The 17,004-nt window shown below is 36.0% G+C and overlaps 1 protein-coding gene across 10 annotated transcripts in view; it reads left to right on the plus strand.

The window, feature by feature from the left end:
* The window catches only part of AKT3 (AKT serine/threonine kinase 3), a 146,170-nt gene that overhangs the window by 100,907 nt on the left and 28,259 nt on the right, over positions 1-17,004 (plus strand). For all 10 annotated transcript variants that reach the window (XR_014953834.1, XM_085575547.1, XM_021550423.4 and 7 more), the window contains 4 exons: positions 2,913-2,978; positions 4,518-4,586; positions 11,528-11,650; positions 13,482-13,610. Coding sequence is in view for 9 of the 10 variants with exons in the window: in XM_085575547.1 (XP_085431673.1) it covers positions 2,913-2,978; positions 4,518-4,586; positions 11,528-11,650; positions 13,482-13,610 (387 nt within the window). In the remaining variant the exon portion in view is untranslated. The remainder of the gene's footprint in view (positions 1-2,912; positions 2,979-4,517; positions 4,587-11,527; positions 11,651-13,481; positions 13,611-17,004) is intronic.

Consider the following 17,004-nt stretch of genomic DNA (forward strand, 5'->3'; position numbering starts at 1 on the left):
GCAGAGCAGTGGAGGCTTCAAAGACAATTATATTTCCTTGAGTATCATTATAACTAGCCCTGTTACAGAGGGAGAGACTTAAATTTATGTCTTCAGCAGTGAAGAGACTGACCTATGAGTTCTACGTGCCCTCAGCAGCTGTCTTGTGTGCCGTGGCTCCTGTTCAGCATGTGCATGATTTGGGCTAACAGCAGCAAAGAGTGCCCTTCTCTTCTTCATAGTCAGGAGATAGAGGAAAAACAGAGGCTATTGCTGCTGCACTCCTGATCCTGCATGGGAAGGAGCACCTCAGTGGCCCTCTTTGTAAGACCTGGCAGCAGTCTCTGTGGTTTGCCCTGTTGGTCTCAGAGTCTGTCTGGTTGCTGTGTGCTGAGTCTTAGTCTCCAGCCTGACATCCTTGACCAGTGTTCTGCTCACCCCTGGCATCAGGGGATCCTCAGGAGATCTTGTGAGCTCCTTTTCTGCAGCTGCTGGCTTGTATCCTTCCAGCCTTCAGAGCATTTCAGCCTGTTTCTTTGTACCAATAACATATCAAACAGATTTTTAAATTTTAGGGGTTTTCTGATTACATTGTTGCCTGCTACAATATCACTGACTTTTTAGAATTGATCAAAGCTGATTATTGGGAAACTTTGTCTAAGGTTAGCAAAAAACTATTGTTCATAGAAGTATGTATAAAGGTAGAGATTTTGAAGAAATCAGAGATTAAACTGTTTAAGTTTGAATTTAACCCAGTCAAGCTGTGAACATGCTATGGGGATTTATCAATAGCATTTAGTTCTGGAGATCAGTGCTAAGGATATTGTCACTGGGTAGAATAGATCTGCAGTCCCAATTCAGCATGTAAGTGATACACTCTAGAATCAGCTTTGGTTGGAGGGCACCTAAAAGATCATCTTGTTCTGATCCCCCTGCTGTGGGCACAGACACATTCCACTAGACCAGGTTGCTGAAAGCCCCATCCAACCTGGCCTTGAACGCCTCTGGGGATAGGACATGCACAGTTGCTCTGGGCAACCTGTTCCCAGTGTCTGACCACTCTCTCAGTAAAGAATTTCTCCCTAGCATTTAATCTAAATCTCTCTCCTTTTAGTTTAAGACTATTCCCTCTTGTCCCATTGCTACCTGCCTGTTCAAAAAGTAGCCCTATAAAAGCTCTAAACATAGTATGAAACAGAAAAGTGGTGCATTGACAGCTGTATAGCATCTGCCCAGTTCAGACTAAATCTGTTTATCCTATTTACATGACAGATTAATGCTACACTTACAAGGAAATTACTACCAGTATTACTCCTGAAGCAATTCCAGGAAAACTGGCCGTTGCTAGCTTTTTATGACATATATCTGGTGAACCACAGAGGTTTAAAAATAAATAAATAGATAAATGAACCTTCTGTGCTTGTTTTTCTCCTTGAAGTGTGTTTTTTTTTGTTTTAGTGTTTCCCCCTGTATATCACTGTAGTGTATATAGTCAGTGTTGTACTGCTATTCAGCTAAATGGCATAATAATTTATTACCCAATGGACTGTTGTTTTTCAAGTTCCTATTTTGACAATTTTTAAAGTCTAATTTAAAACTCCTGACATCTGTGTTTACTTTCCAGTTTAATAATACCTTATCTTCAGAGCATAGTCTGATAAGCATGTGTGTAGTACAATAATGTTATATTGGTATTATTTGTGGCAATAATAATGTGTGCTCTGACTAAATATATTTACTTCTCTAGGTTTACAGTAGAAGTTTGAGTCCCCCCAGGGTAGTCTTTAGCTCTGTGTAATGTAAAGCTCAGCAGTAGCTTGGCGCTACAGAAAATGGTTGCACCCTCCCAGCGGCTCCGGGGTGTTTCAGGCCCCTGGCAGCCAGGGAGGGGGATTCATAGCATGTGTTGCACGCAGAATTGTATAAAATGGCTGTGTGTTTGTACTGTGAATCCCCTAGGCTCTGTGCTTTTCTCCCTAGCCCTCAGGAGCTGCTCGTGCTGTAGCTCAGGGCCAGCCCTCTGCCTGCCACCCTCACGCCTTGTCCAGCTCTGCGCTCTGCGGTGTGACAGCCGCGCCCCGGGGTCTCCTGCCACCCCCAGGCTCCTGCTCTGCCCCTGCACGGTGCCCATCCCGGGGCTGGTGCGAGGGCCTGTGGAGGGAGCGGGGAACAAACATGGATGAGCTCACCAGGAAGCGAATTTCCACAGCAGCTGCTCAGTTTCCTTCTCTCACTTTGATACGGAGCTTGTTTTTACCTTTCCCATTTGGGCTCACAGACAGGAGAGTGCCACTGTCTCTCTTCTCTTTTCCAAAAAGTGCCTCTTTTCCAAATTGTGGCCGGAAATGAGTTGGGGGTTGTGTGGACATCTCCCATTCCCAAGGATGAGGTCAGTTTCCTTAGGGATGCTCAGCCTGGTCAGAGGAGCACTGCTTGCTGCTGGACTCCTAGGGACAGTTTGGGTTAATGAAAGCAAAACCAACACCAAACCAAGTGAAAGTTTAAAACCAGAAAACCTGACTTGACTTAGCACTTGGCTAGATGAGACTGGGATTTATATTTCCCTGTCAGTTATTCTGTGTGTACATGTCTCACACATTGGTTTAGTCTCTCTGTAGATACATTGTTCAGGTGATTCATACCAGAGCTGTGAAGTTGTGATGACTATGTTTTTAAGCTATCAAATCCAATATTATAATTTCTTTCTTCTCTGAATTGAATGTAAAGGCTTCATTTTTAAGCAAGAAAATAAGGAAACCAAATAAAATATGTTGAATTGTTTTTTTGTCAATGTTTCCTCAAAAAATATGAAGATTTTCAAAACTGCATTGTAGCTTTCTCTTTTTGAAAGTGTTGACCTTTTCCTTATAATTAATTAAATAACAATTTTATATCTTAATTCAGACCTATTTCTTCTCCTCTTTATTTCTCAGGATGAAGTGGCTCATACTCTTACAGAAAGCAGAGTATTGAAAAACACCAGACACCCTTTTTTAACAGTAAGTATTGGGAACTAGTTTTAAGTACATTAGCAGGTAATATTTAACATTCATTATGAACGTATTTTACAAATTTTGAATTCTTTCTTATGATGATTTGTAAACAATCAGTAGCTTTCTGGTGCTTATGATATCGTTGATAAGGATATGTAATTGAGAATTCAGAAATAATATTTCTAATAAATTTGTAAAGCTCTACTATACTGAAATTGAATTTAATTGCAGAAATGTGTAACTTGTGCAATTTTTTGCAGTTTTTGTACATAAACACTTCTAAAAGAAAAGTTATTAATTTCACAGAAGTGTAAGCATTTTTAAGAAAATTTAATTAAGAATTCAGTAAAACAATAAAAGTAACTGTCTGCTTTGTTCAAAATAAGTAGCTCACAGAGCCACGAAACTCAAACCTTTACTACCTTTGTCTTCATATGGTTGATATTTAACAGAAGGAAAAGACTGAAAAGATGAAAATGTTGAGACTCATGACAAATTACAATTAATTGATTTAACTTTACAGGTGACTTTCTTCTGTAGAAGTAATTCTGATTCCTCTTGTTTGAGAATATATTAAAAATACTTCTTTTTATTTCAAAATGTAATAAACAGGCTTTTTGAAACAAGGAATTTTTTTTTGGCATTAAAATTTCAATGTATAGCATGGAAGCTTTCCTATTTAGAAAAACTTAACATTTTTGAAAAGAAGAGGATTGCATTTACATTGGTGGGCCAAAATATCCTTGGAAATTCAGTAAAGATGAAAGAGATCCTGCAATGTTTCTTGAATTAAAGTGTAATGGTAAGCAGGAGTATGGGTCCTTTTGTTGCATCAAAAAATGCAACAATGGTACTGCAGTTGTATCTTCTTATCTTTCTGTTATTCTTCAGCAAGTTTTGTATTGAGATATGCGGTTTAGTCACATGTAGTTTTACTACATTTAATTTCTTTTAGGCAAGTCTTCATCTGTAGATTTTCTTTGGTATCATTGATAAGTATCAACACTGATAAATCAAAATTTTTAATTAAGATCGTAACATCTGTTGCAACTTTAAAATTATATGGAAATTAATATAGTAATTTGGCACTTAGCATCCTTAACATTCCATAATATGAAACTAGAAAGTCCTTGCTTTGGAAATGAAAGCATGCTGGATGTTAAGATGACTTTCATAATTTCATTTGGGAGAAATGAAAAGGAATATGATAATCTTTCTCTTCATGGACATCATAGAGTACAGTGAGTGGAAATAGCTGGTACTGTATGAAATTGTATGTTTTAGTACCCATTTAATACTTTCTTGTAATAAGCATGATGTTTTCATGTCAGTGGACATGTAGCAGAGATGAAGAAACACTTGAAAGTTTTTGTGTTAATTCATCTCAAGCTTCAGATAAAAAGTTATGCTTTTATTTACTCTTAAAGTTCTTACCAAAATCAGAATTTTCTACTTAAAAAGATAAAATTCTGTTACAGTTTAAGTGCAAAGCATTGGGTTAATATAAGATGATAACTGGCTTGATTTTGCTGTTTTCTTTGCAAGTCCTTGAAATATTCCTTCCAGACAAAGGATCGTTTGTGTTTTGTGATGGAGTATGTTAACGGAGGAGAGGTAAGTTTAAGAAAAATGTTCTGCACTTGTAACAGTAAAGCTGTCTTTGGATTATACCTCTAAGGTTGTATTGTTTCCTTGCCTTTTTGCTCTCTAGTACCATATAGGGATTCTATAAAAAAATTGAACTGTTTTGTTTAAAAAAAAATTGACATATTTTTATAACTTTTCTGTCAAAACTAATTCCTCTTCTGAAAAAATTAGACTTCTGTATAGAGAGATAATTTAATGCTAGAAAAAGAACTACATATACTTGCTAATTGTTCATTTTATTTAAGCATATCATAGTCTGTTCTGGCATGAAACAGTCATAATCCAATGTAAACAAGTAAAAATAATGTTGACAAGTGTTACTTTTGTCCTAATACAAAATATTTGCTCTCTTTGCTGTAACTATTACGAGTATCTATTGGAAAAGAGTGGGGCATTTATGTGTTTCATTGCTTGTGTCCACTTCACTTGCTGGACACTCTGGAAATTTCAACTAAAGTGCTGAACTTCTTAGTGTGTTGTTACCTTTGAAGCCATTGCTGTCCTCCAGCTGCTTACTAAACTATGAAATATCAAAACTGATACCCAGCAAATGGAATTAGAGAACTGCAGCTGAATAAGAGGGTTTTTATCTACCTTTTAGGTGCTGTTTGCTATTCAAACTGTATTCTTGTTACAAGATGAACTGTGGGATTTTCCTTATTTTGTCAACTATATGCTTCGTGATAATGTTACAGGACTAAGTGTTTCCACTAGGAGGTTTTATTTTAATTAAAAAATTCTTCATTGAGGAATTGCTGTGGATGATACATAATGTTTTGCATTATGTTTTAGCTGTCTTCTCCTGCAATAAAACTGCTTAGCTATAATCCCAGTGCCTGCAGTCCATTGGATCCCAACTTGCCCTTGGCCATCCTCTACCATCCATGCCTAAATATGGTGCTGTAGGATTCTCATATGGGAGGATGGCTTGTTTAACTCAATGTATAAACCCAATTCTGCACATCACAGGCGTTGAACCAGATACAAAAATCTCCCTCAGTAGTAAAGGGGCAACATCCTTCTCTTGGACACTGAGCTGGCTTATTTGACATTGAATTTACATAATCAATATTAAGTCAGTGCTCTCTGCAATGAATTTTAAGTGTTGTCTTATAAACTAGTGAATTCTTCATGGTTTTCCTCTGTATAAGATCTTACTGCATTTCTGTAATCTCTGGGGAGACAGTCTGAAAATTGAATTTAGCTATTTGTCTTTTTTTTCCATCTTGTTTGAATGCAGAGTAGGACCCACAGAGAATGTTTTCAACTCTTTTCGTATGACTGAGGATGCTCTGGCTGTATTTGGGTCAATCATAGTTCAGTCAATGCACTTCTCTGCATTGGGTGGAGCAACTTCATGGCTACAGCTGCAAGTGCTGTGTGTCGTGGGTTTGTGGGTGGCAGCCTGCTTTTGCTTTGGGGATTGCAATTGCAAGGTACTCGTGCCAGGATTGGGTTACTTTCTTTAAGGTTTGGTGCTGCTCTTTGTCAGTGTTGCTCATGTACTTTGCTGATGGTTCTCTAATTCAATGAAGCTAACTCTGAAGTTTCACCACAGTGGGAAAAAATGGCCTTTTGGGAATAGGCAGTATCTCTGAGGAAACTCTCTTGATTTGCCCACGTGCTTCTCTTTGACTAGAGATCTGGAATAGTAAGTTCGACAAACTGTCTTTTTTAAAAGGAAAATCTTTAATCTTACCAAGTTTTCTTGTGAATTACAGACTTTAGTCAGTGTCTTCCGAAAATACAGAGGATTTAGTATTTGTAAAAATAGCCTTATTGCTAATACGGAGTCACTGAAAGTAAGTTGCTCAAAGTTAAGCCAGTATTTTATCTTATGTGATACACAGACTTTTTCTTTTCCTTCTTCTGTCTACTATTCTGTTTGTGTTTCAAGGAAGTTACATTTCCCTATGTATTCTGACTGTCCAAGGTGTTGAAAATTCATCTTTTAATTATGCCCTTCCACTGGGAAATCGAGTGTAGATGTACTGTGTTGCTTTTTATTCTCTCCAGTGCTGTGCTACTTTCAGTGTGTTTCTGTTTAAAATTGGTTTAGATTACATATTTCTTTCTAGGTAAACTGTTGTGCCTGAATCAATTTGTTGGAAATTTTCATGGATTATGTCTTTCAGGAGCACTATTATCCAAACAGTTCTCCTCATGAAGGAGTTTTTGGAAGTTTGTATACATATTCTTGTCTCCTGCTCAGGTGAAAGCAAGAAAATGCCACCATTTAGGTTTGTGCCCTAGTACAGTAATAAAAACTGTGGTCAGCAGTAGGAGTCTTGGTTTCCTCTTTCTATAGCTAAAAAAGAAAACAGTCAAGGAAGGGGGAACAGAACTTCATACTGGAGGAGAATAGTTGTGTTAAATGACTGTAAGCAAGAATCTAGATCCACAATGAAGTTAATATCCCTTTACAGAGTAACAATTTATCTTTCCCTCACCTTGCCTATGTAACTTCAAGTTGGTTAGGCTTAGTTGATAAGAGAACATGTTACAGCGAAAATTTAACTGCATTAGGTTAACTGGTCTATGTGTGTGGTCTTTTACAGTGTACAAAACATTACAGTAAAGAATTATCCTTTAGATTTCATTTAAAAAAAACCCAGCATATTATGTACTTGAATGTACTAAAGAAAATCATTAGAGGATATTTTTTCAAACAGATTATTCAGATAGAAATATTGAATATGTTTTCCTTATACTGAGAGTGTTTTTCCTGATGCCAAATACACAATCTTAAAGTAATTGTTGTGGGCCAAAAGCTTAATTTTGTCTTCATTTCGTTTTGCTTTTAGACACCATGGGTGAAATGTTTACCAATGTCTATTGATCAAAAAGTATGTTGCGGTGTATAGCTAGAAGGATACATCTGCCACTGTAATTAATTTTCAGTACCTTTGTTGTACTGAAGGAATTATGTTGAAATAGCATTGAGAAATTGAAATTAGATTTTAAAAAAACAAATATTCACCTGGCTTAGTTGAGTCAACCAAATGACTATTTTTGGGGAATACTTTTCGAGTGTATGTTTCCCATTTTTTATTTCCAGTATTTTACTTTAAATGTTGAAAATGTTTTGGGAATTAAATCTATTGCATACATTACTGTGCAGAGATTCTGTGATTCAGCTGACTAATAAGTTGATTAACTTCCTCACTCTGCACTTAAGGATAATTCCTTAATTCCAGATTTTGTACTTTGTAACAAATTTAATTGGTAATTATATGTATAATAAAATTAGACCCTAAAATATGTTCAGATCGTTCTCTACATAAGAATTCTGAATCTCTGTTCCTCTTGGCATTTTTGTTGCACAGCTCGTTCTTCAATTCATTAGGCAGGAGAGAACTAAATGGCTTGTTGTAATTGAACAAGTGCTATTACTGTCTAGAAAAAAAAAAGAAAAAGACAGAGGATTTACAACCTACTTAACAAAAAATAAGTAAACAAGATGTTTACTATGATAGTCCATGATAAGGGTGCTATATTTCTTTGGGTATAGAATGTGCCAAGAAGCAGTACAAAGTCTGAAACAGTAAGTGAATAATTTGAAATTTCAAGGTTGCTAGTGCAAGTGCTTTGCAAAATCAACACTCAAATATAAAATGCAGAGCTGAGCAAACCCAGTACACAACAGCAGGAGCCAGACATTAAACTTACAACATGCTAAGAGGTCAGTAGTGTGTGTACAACTTTAACATATCAATTGATACAAGGTTGTGTCTTTTATATATTTGGCATGCTTGGATTTGCAGCTGAATATACTTCTATGTTTGATCTTTGTTTAAATTTTTCCATTAAATTTTTTATTAGGAAAAACCCCATGGCAGCATTGTTCAGTTTTTAAAGAAAACTGAACTGTTTGGTTTTTTTACCAGGAAATTCGTAGCTCCATTCCTCACTGTAACAATAGCACTCTTGTGTATGCCATAAAAAATGTTATGTGCAAAACAGCTTTCTTTGTGCCAAAGCTATTTCTATTGCAATTCCGTGATTTTACAGCACATATTTAATAACTGTAAGTCAATAAATAGTGAAAATGTTGGAAACCTTTTTTTAACCTTCCATCACATTTCTTCTTCTCCTTCTTTGACTTAAGAAATTTAATCTTCCTGTTCTGGCAATTGTAAATAGAACACAGTGGCAGAATTATTCTGAAATGATGAACCAGCTAATTAATTAGCTGAAAATTATGTTGTAATCCTTCTGTAATCTCCCTGCTTTCCGTATTACAATTTTAGAATCTGCTTAATATCTTTAGCATATATCTGAGTGTATGAATGTGCTTTTAATGTGCATTTTTATATCTAAATGTACATTCTTCATTCAAAACTAGCACGTATGGTTTGGTGACAGCTCTGTTAGGTGCTATAATAATGTGAAGAAGAGTGGTTGTGGTGTCACGTATACATTAAAATAAACTGACTCAGAAGCTCACAGTTTCTTCGACAAACACAACTGCTGTTAGTTGTTTCTAGCTGGTCATTTTACTTTGAAGTTGGTGCTTTTAATTAATATCAATAATCTTGTTGGAAATAAGCACTAAAGAAAGTAAATTTTTTTGTATGTTAATTTGTCAGGCTATCAACTTTTAGATTCAGATTTGGGACACTTCAAATGGAAACTAAGACAAAAATGTTGGTGACAAGTATCCTGAAGTTTTAGAATTTTCTAAGCCTCCTGTTCAGCTACTGGATTAGTCTCTTTCAACAGAAAATTGCAATAGTACTTTGGAATAGATATGAACTGTAGGGCTAACTGGAAGTTACAAGTTTTCAGAGTGTACTGACCCATATTTTTAATTACTTTTAATCCATCAAAACAAAAACACTCTTAAAAATGAGTATCACTAGCTTGTTTATGAGAAACCACAAAACAGATATAAAGGCATAAATTATGTAAATTTTGTATTTTGCTTTATGTGAATGAAAATTGTACTTCACAGTATTTGTTTCCTATTTAAATATTACAGAAATATGTGGAAGTATAAGTACAAAATGGGAGTTGTACTTGTTCTTTACCCAGTTTGGTAATGCATGAGGCATTTAATGAAGTCAGACTTGGTTGCTTAGTGTGGATGGGTTTTGTGATTGCACTGAGCACTGGGTAGCCATCAGTACAGAGAACAAGTCACTACAGAGGGGGCTCCTGTCCCACTAGAATTGGTGCCTAAACAGGTGAGCAACAGACTCACCTACAAAATAAAGATCCTCCTTGTCATGCATGTTTGCCTTTTTTATACAGGGTGTCTTGAGCACTGGAAGAGAAGTTGAAAGGGGAATCCAGATACAATGAACAAAATTTTAAATATTTTCTTTAAGCCATAGTGCCGTTTCTGTATTCTGTGAAGTCTCTGCTTATACAGATATATGCTGCCAAAATGCTCAGTTTACTGGGAATTTTGTTTAGGCTAAGACAAAAATGATACACCTATTATGAATTACAATTCTCAGGAAAGAAGTTGACTTCTAGTTCATAGCAGTGACTTATTAATTATGATTTGAAAAGAATTACCAAGGTTTGAAGCAACCTTGAAGATTATTTAGTCCAACCATCAACCAAGCACCACCGTAATCACCCCTAAACCCTATCCCCAAATGCCACATCCAGAAGCCCACCCACTGAAAATAGCTCAGTAATTCCTACACTGTTCTATGCCTTGTGGATAGTGTAGATTTTCTAAAGGCATAAAGTAGGATATAATAAAGACAGATTAAGCACATCATTGGCTTTTTTGTTTTTGTTGATTGGTTTTTGGGTAATTTTTAGCCTACCTTGTCATTTCACAGTTCCCATCTACTTGATACTTTAAACAGTGGGAAAAAAAAAAAAACAAACCAAGCCTGCATGCATAGCTGTTGCATATTTCACTGTCTATGTTAAATTTATAAATTATAACATTTTTTGTTTCTGTTTTGTTGATTGTTAGCTCCTGTGGTGAAGCCAAAAACATTGTAACATGGTCGATCTGGTCTTAAGGAGAATACAGAAATATACTTACTAGTCTTTGCTTGAGGAATTTACCCAAAGTTGCTTTAAACAGTAATTAATACTCACCACTTTAGAAAACATTTGAATTGAATAGCTAAAATATGCTTTTTTAGATGTTGTTGCAGGTTCTGAGGGTGATGTTTTATCCATTAAGATACTGACAAACTTATAGAGATTTATCTTACACTTTTTCATTGCAGCTGAAATTACTGGCTATACATGATGACTATTATTTTTTACTAAAAGACTTTAAAGTGCCTGCAAAGTGCTGTTACTTCAAAAGTATTAAAGAGGAGACAAAATACCCAAATCAATGTTTACATTGTAGCAAAGAAATACTCTAAATACACAGTTTTGTTTTTATAAGCCCTAAGCATTGTTAGTTTGCTTTTTCTAGTGACTACTACTGCTAGCAGTATGCATGTATTGTTTGTTAAATACCAGTTCCACGCTCAGTCCAAGTCTATTGAAGAACTAGACCTTTTTCAGTTCAAAGAAAAGTTACTAAAGCACTGTAAAACATGAGGCAGAACTAAAATCTGTACATTTTAGTTATGTTTCTCAGTGGCTTAAAGCAAAAATCTGAGGAAGTAGCAGGGGGACAAGCACAAAATGATGCTGTTGCATACTTTTTTTTTTTCCTCTGGTAACTGAAGGTTAAATGAGTAGCAAGCAGAATGCCTTAAACAAGATTGGTATATTGATTAAAACGCTGATTTAACAGCTCACTTTCTCCCTTTGGAAGCCTGGAAAAGATAAGCCAGCTGCTGTCTAAGAGTGCTGAGTGTCCACTGAGAGTACGCTATCTATCATCACAATATGGTGATGAGAGGTGTTTTATGTTTGTGTTAATTTCCCCCACTAAATCAGTAATTATTACAATCCTGTCCCTGCTGTTTACCCTGCAGCTGTTTTTCCATTTGTCGAGAGAGCGGGTGTTCTCAGAGGACCGCACGCGCTTCTATGGTGCAGAAATTGTCTCTGCCCTGGACTATCTGCATTCTGGGAAGATTGTGTACCGTGATCTCAAGGTAAAAAAAAAAGAAAGGAAAAAAGTAATCAAATTTTTGTTTTTGCAGAGACTATGGGGACAAACACAAAGTAATTATAAAGTTGCACTACTCAGAGTTAATGGGGAAAAAAAAAAAAAATCTGTGTCCAGTTTTAAGTTCTGTGTGTTCTGGAGGAAGTTGTTTGATATAGTAATCTCTAGATGGGTACATTCCCTGACTTTAATTTGATTATAAAATGAAACAGGACACCGTAGTAGCAACACTTGAAGGAGATTTAAACTTCTGATGCTCATCCTCCCACCCCCTGCCCTGTTACTGATAACTTAACTTGGATTTCAGCACAAAGCTCAAATACAATTCTCAATCCCTTGTTGTCCCCAAACAAGGGAGGTGGTGAATTGGGACAATGTGACTGCATTCTTTTTATCTCAGCAACCAGATGTTTCTGTGTGCATTGGAAACATTTAAAAGAATTCAGAATACTTCAACAGAAAAATAATTTATTTCATCATTGATTTAAAAATTAGTTTGTCTTTTGTATCTTGGGAAAGATTCCTGTTATTGGAATGTAGTTTGTTTTAGATTTGCCAGCGTATACAGTTGCCAGGTACTCTGTTACACACTATGACCATGTTCTATGGAAAAATAACCTCTGTTTTCTACAGGAACCTTTTCTAACTTGTGTAAGAGAAACCTCTAAATTCCACGATGAGACAAGTTTTTTTCTGTGTCAAGCCTTTAATTTCATGTACAGGAAATTGTGCTTTCCTGTTGTACATGCACACTAGTGGTGTTCATTCATGCAATCCCTTGTACAGAAACGCAAGAGAAGGAGGCAATGGTAGGCAAGTTCTGTTCAGGGAGGCAAATAGAAAAAAAAAAATACTGGACTACCTGTTTGTAGCAAAATCTGTTATGATAATGTGAAATGCTGTGAAATCTGGGAAAAATATAGAATTGTCTGGTCAAGGAATGATAGGTGATAGTTTTTTATATAAATTCTAAATAATAAAGAAAGAGGAGTTTGACAATATTAATCTTCTCTTTTTCATGTTGTCTACTTGGCATTTTCTCTGTAACACACTTAGACTCAACAGGAAATCTATACTTTTGATTGTATTTCAGGCTTTATGCAGACTTAGAATGACAGGGCTATGATTGTTCTATGTTAGTATTTCCATGACATGCCTTATAATTAGTAAAAAATTTTCTCTTGAGAAAAGTTGTTCAGAATGTTTTCCTTGATTTCAGTTCTACCTGTATTTTAAGTACAGCTAATTGAAACCTTTTTGGAAAGTGATATTAGCCATTAGTCTGAATGCTTTCACATTTCAAAGCAAGGATCATATATTTAAAAAGCAATGCAAAGCATACAGATGTATAAATTCACAATTTAAGAAGTGTCCTTTGCAAGTAGACAAGGGGGAATTTAGCTCTGGGCTTTTTTATCAGTAGCTGCCATGTCCCAAATTCTGTCTATTATTTAAAACGTTTTGGAAGATGGGGGTATTTTAAGGATTTATGGATACAGGCTGTTTCTTGACAGTATAGAAAGTAAAAGGTGTCTTGATCAGTGGCTGTCATGTTAGACCAAAGGAAACCTCTGAAGTCGTTGACCTGAAATTTACTATTGTAAACTGTATTTAAGTATTAACTAATTATGTCATTTGTGTGGCAGTAAACACTGTTAAATGCTGTAATATAGTAGATGCTGTATTTTTTTTAATTACAAAAGAATTGCATTCTGTTGCAAGGAGTAACTTTTTTTTTTTTTTTACAAAATTGATGTAATGCATCAATCTATCCTGTTAAGAAATACTAAGAGAATATTTTTCTCCCCAACACACAGTTAGAAAATCTAATGTTGGATAAAGATGGACACATAAAAATTACAGATTTTGGACTTTGCAAAGAAGGAATCACAGACGCAGCAACTATGAAAACATTCTGTGGTACTCCAGAATACCTGGCACCAGAGGTATGATGTAGAATATTCTCTTATAATACTGTATAAAATGTTTCTTTTCAATTTAATTTTAGACTAACAGTCTGCCTGATTAATGCTCTATAGCAATTATCCAGAATGGAATGTGCTGCTATTCTTTGTGGGGGTTGTATATATATTGATGCTCTGCTTCTTAGTGTTTAAAAAGACCTATAATGTGCATTTTCCTTTTTATGTTTGCTTTCCTCTGTTAAAGTTTTTATCTTCCAATAATTTCTTCAAAAATAATCTTCTATCTGTCTGTCACTTGGAACATATGATCCTGCTTAACTGAGCTGTATAACTAGCATTTATATAGCCTCAGTGGAGGTGAGAGGGAATAGGAAGGTACTGATTTTGATGGGTTTTATCTGAATTCCCCAGTTGCAGGGAGAGGGAGTTGAAAATTTAGATATTTCTGCTAAAAGCAGTTGAGTGTATCAACCTCAGAACTGGTTGAGGTGGGCACCAAAACTGGCTGTTCCTTAGTATGTGAGCAGAAATGGCATCTGAGAGGATGCTACCCCATCTTTGCCATTAGTTGGCACTCAAGAGTGCCAAACATCACACTCCTTAGAGACTGATAAAGAGATGGATATCAAGACATTGCTTTGGTTCCCCTTGTAGGAACTCTGGTTGGAGCTCTGGTTTGGCCACTTGAGAATCTGTTGTGGAAGCTCAAGTCATCCAGATGATCTCCATCATTATTAGTGCTGACAGTTCTGCCACTGGTGGCTACTGAAAAAGGGCAAGAGAAGCAGCACCAAGGTTGTGTTTTGGCCCTGCTGGGCTTCTGTCAACAGTACTGATTGTGGTGCTGAGAAATGTCACTCTGCCTCTCCTCAGGGGCTGCCAAATACAATTTCAGTACTGGTATGAAAGACAGCCTAATTTTCACTTAATGCTAAGGATTCTGTGGATGCTGAATTAGCCCTTATTTCCACTCTTGTCAGCATTCAAGATTTCTAATTGACATAGTGCACACCTCATACTGAGATAACTTTCTAGTCAACATGAACGTCTTTAAAAGGCCCTTCAGTCCTACCATTTAGTGGGAATCTATACGCAGCCTGAAAACTGTCTTTTTTTTTTTTTGGTAGTAATTGTAGTTTTAGTTCCAAACTTGGTCTTTTGCAGCATTGTTTGAGGCATAGAGTCCTGCTCACTATTCCATCTTTTTGCAAAAAAACTAGGTTGCAGATGCTCCAACAGTAAAAGAGGGAAGTAGCTAAGACAGATGAGGTATATTTCCTTTTTGTATGACAGTCTCTGAGGTGAAGGTATCTTTGTGGATTGATACAGAATTGTTACTCAGGGCAATTTCAGAATTACTCTTGATCAGTAAATAAGCCTACCTGTTGCTGCATTTTCCTCACAGACCTTCTGTTTCTGAGATAAAAATATTCCTTCTGAGCCTCTGTTGAAAAGACGCTTTCATCTCACATTGATAGAGCCTAACCTCTGGTATAGGACCTGACACTGACTGTGTAGATAATTAGGAAGTCAAGAAAAATGCCCCTGTCCATGCAGAGATCAAATGGACAATGTGCCAAAGAAAAAAAAACTGTAATGAACTTAACAGGTTAGAATCAATTTTCATCTGCGGAGGTAGAATTCTGGCCCATCCCTGATTTATCATTTGCGGAACCCATATGGAAGTTAATGTGTACCTTGTCCACACACTGAGCTGTTCAGGGTGTACAGGGCTTCTGGCTAGCTGGTCCATAGGTGCACCCCCTTTTTATTCTCCTCTCCTAGCCCTGTTACCCAACACCAGTTTTCTATGGTCTAAAGAAAATTAAAATAGCATTGACTGTGTTCATCTTGCATCACTATGTGCTGAGCATAAAATACAGTAGGGGTATGAACACATCCTCTAGGAAGAAAATAGTTGCCACTGCTAAATAGCAGGGCTTATATTTGTTAACAGTACAGATGTACATTTGTCACACTTATCGAAGAATGAGCAAGTAACTTTTTGTTTGTGAAATTTTATAGTGTTTTGAGAATAATTTGGTTGTATAATAGTGAAATTACCCTTATCGTCTGCTGTAGAACTAACACAAGCCTAATTTTTTTGTGTGTTTAAGTGTAGTGGTAATAGTTAATAATTCCCTTGGCTGTAAGAATCTGTGACATTCCCCATTTGAAAAGTATAAAATAGGTTACAATTTCTCACTTGGTAGTTTTTCAGGACAAAGAGACTATTTCTAAAAAGTCTGTTTCCAGTGTTATTCTTCAAAGCAAACTGTCACATTAGGGATCATTGTGGAGTCAGAAAATATTTGTAGATCGAATGAGAAAAAGATTAATTGTGATCCCATTTAGCTGATGCTTCTTTTGCAGTTTTGGAGTGGCAAATGAAGGATAGGACAACCTGTATTTTACAGGCAGTATCACTTGCTAAATAAAGAAATAATAAGACTGAGGAAAGGACTTGTAAATATATCTGTGAGTCTTTTAAAAGCAGTTTGGATTTTGATAGTTTTCAGTTTACTGTCAAGGATGAGACATTGTAATAAAGACTGGTACAGACTCCTTTTAATAGAACATTCAGGAAATTAAGCTACTTGGTCAGAGAAGTAAAATTTCTTTGGGGTCTGATAATTTATAAGGATGCTTCCTTGGATGAGTTAACAGTTTCTGGATCTCTATATTTCAGTTCAAGTTCCTAGGACTAAGTGCACAATCTTTGTTATATGAGAACAGTCAAATGTGGTACTAAGTTTTGGTGTCCTGGGAGAGACAAGCTTTAAATACCATAAATTACTTTTGAAGTTTTAAATCTTTCTAATAACAGAAGAGAAGTTGTTTTGACTCTGAACAAGTCTGTAAGGGACTTCATGAATGTCATTCAAATGACTCTTAAAAGATGTAGATGATCAATGATGTGTAGGTATATTCTAATAACAGGGGAAATGGAAGGATATCATTATGTTTTATTGGCATAAAATACAGATTAGGTGGATGAATATGTATAAAAATGCTTCATATGTACAGATTAGATGGATGCATTCCTATAAGAACAGTTCAATTTTATTTTAAAAAGCAAACTATTGCTATATAGTTTATGCAGTTACAGTCACTCAAGGGTATGTGACAATGAACAAGAAAGGAGCACATTCGTAGCCTTTATCTCTAGACAGAAGATGAGCATGTCCTGTAACTTATTTTAAAGTAAGACCAGTGAGGATTAAGGAGATATTAAGATCAATTATACAATGCTTATTTGGCCTGTGGGTTTTTTTTTTTTTTTTTTTTTTTAAGTGATTTTTGTTCTAAAAATGGGACTGGGAGAGAGATCATGTGTAATCAATTATTTCCCTGAGTTTTACCTCAGAGGAGTGAAGGCTAGAACTCTTATCAAGAGGAAGCTGCTGTCTCTCCT

This window comes from Lonchura striata, chromosome 3, assembly GCF_050655825.1.
Source record: "Lonchura striata isolate lonStrDom1 chromosome 3, ASM5065582v1, whole genome shotgun sequence".
Taxonomy (NCBI): domain Eukaryota; kingdom Metazoa; phylum Chordata; class Aves; order Passeriformes; family Estrildidae; genus Lonchura; species Lonchura striata.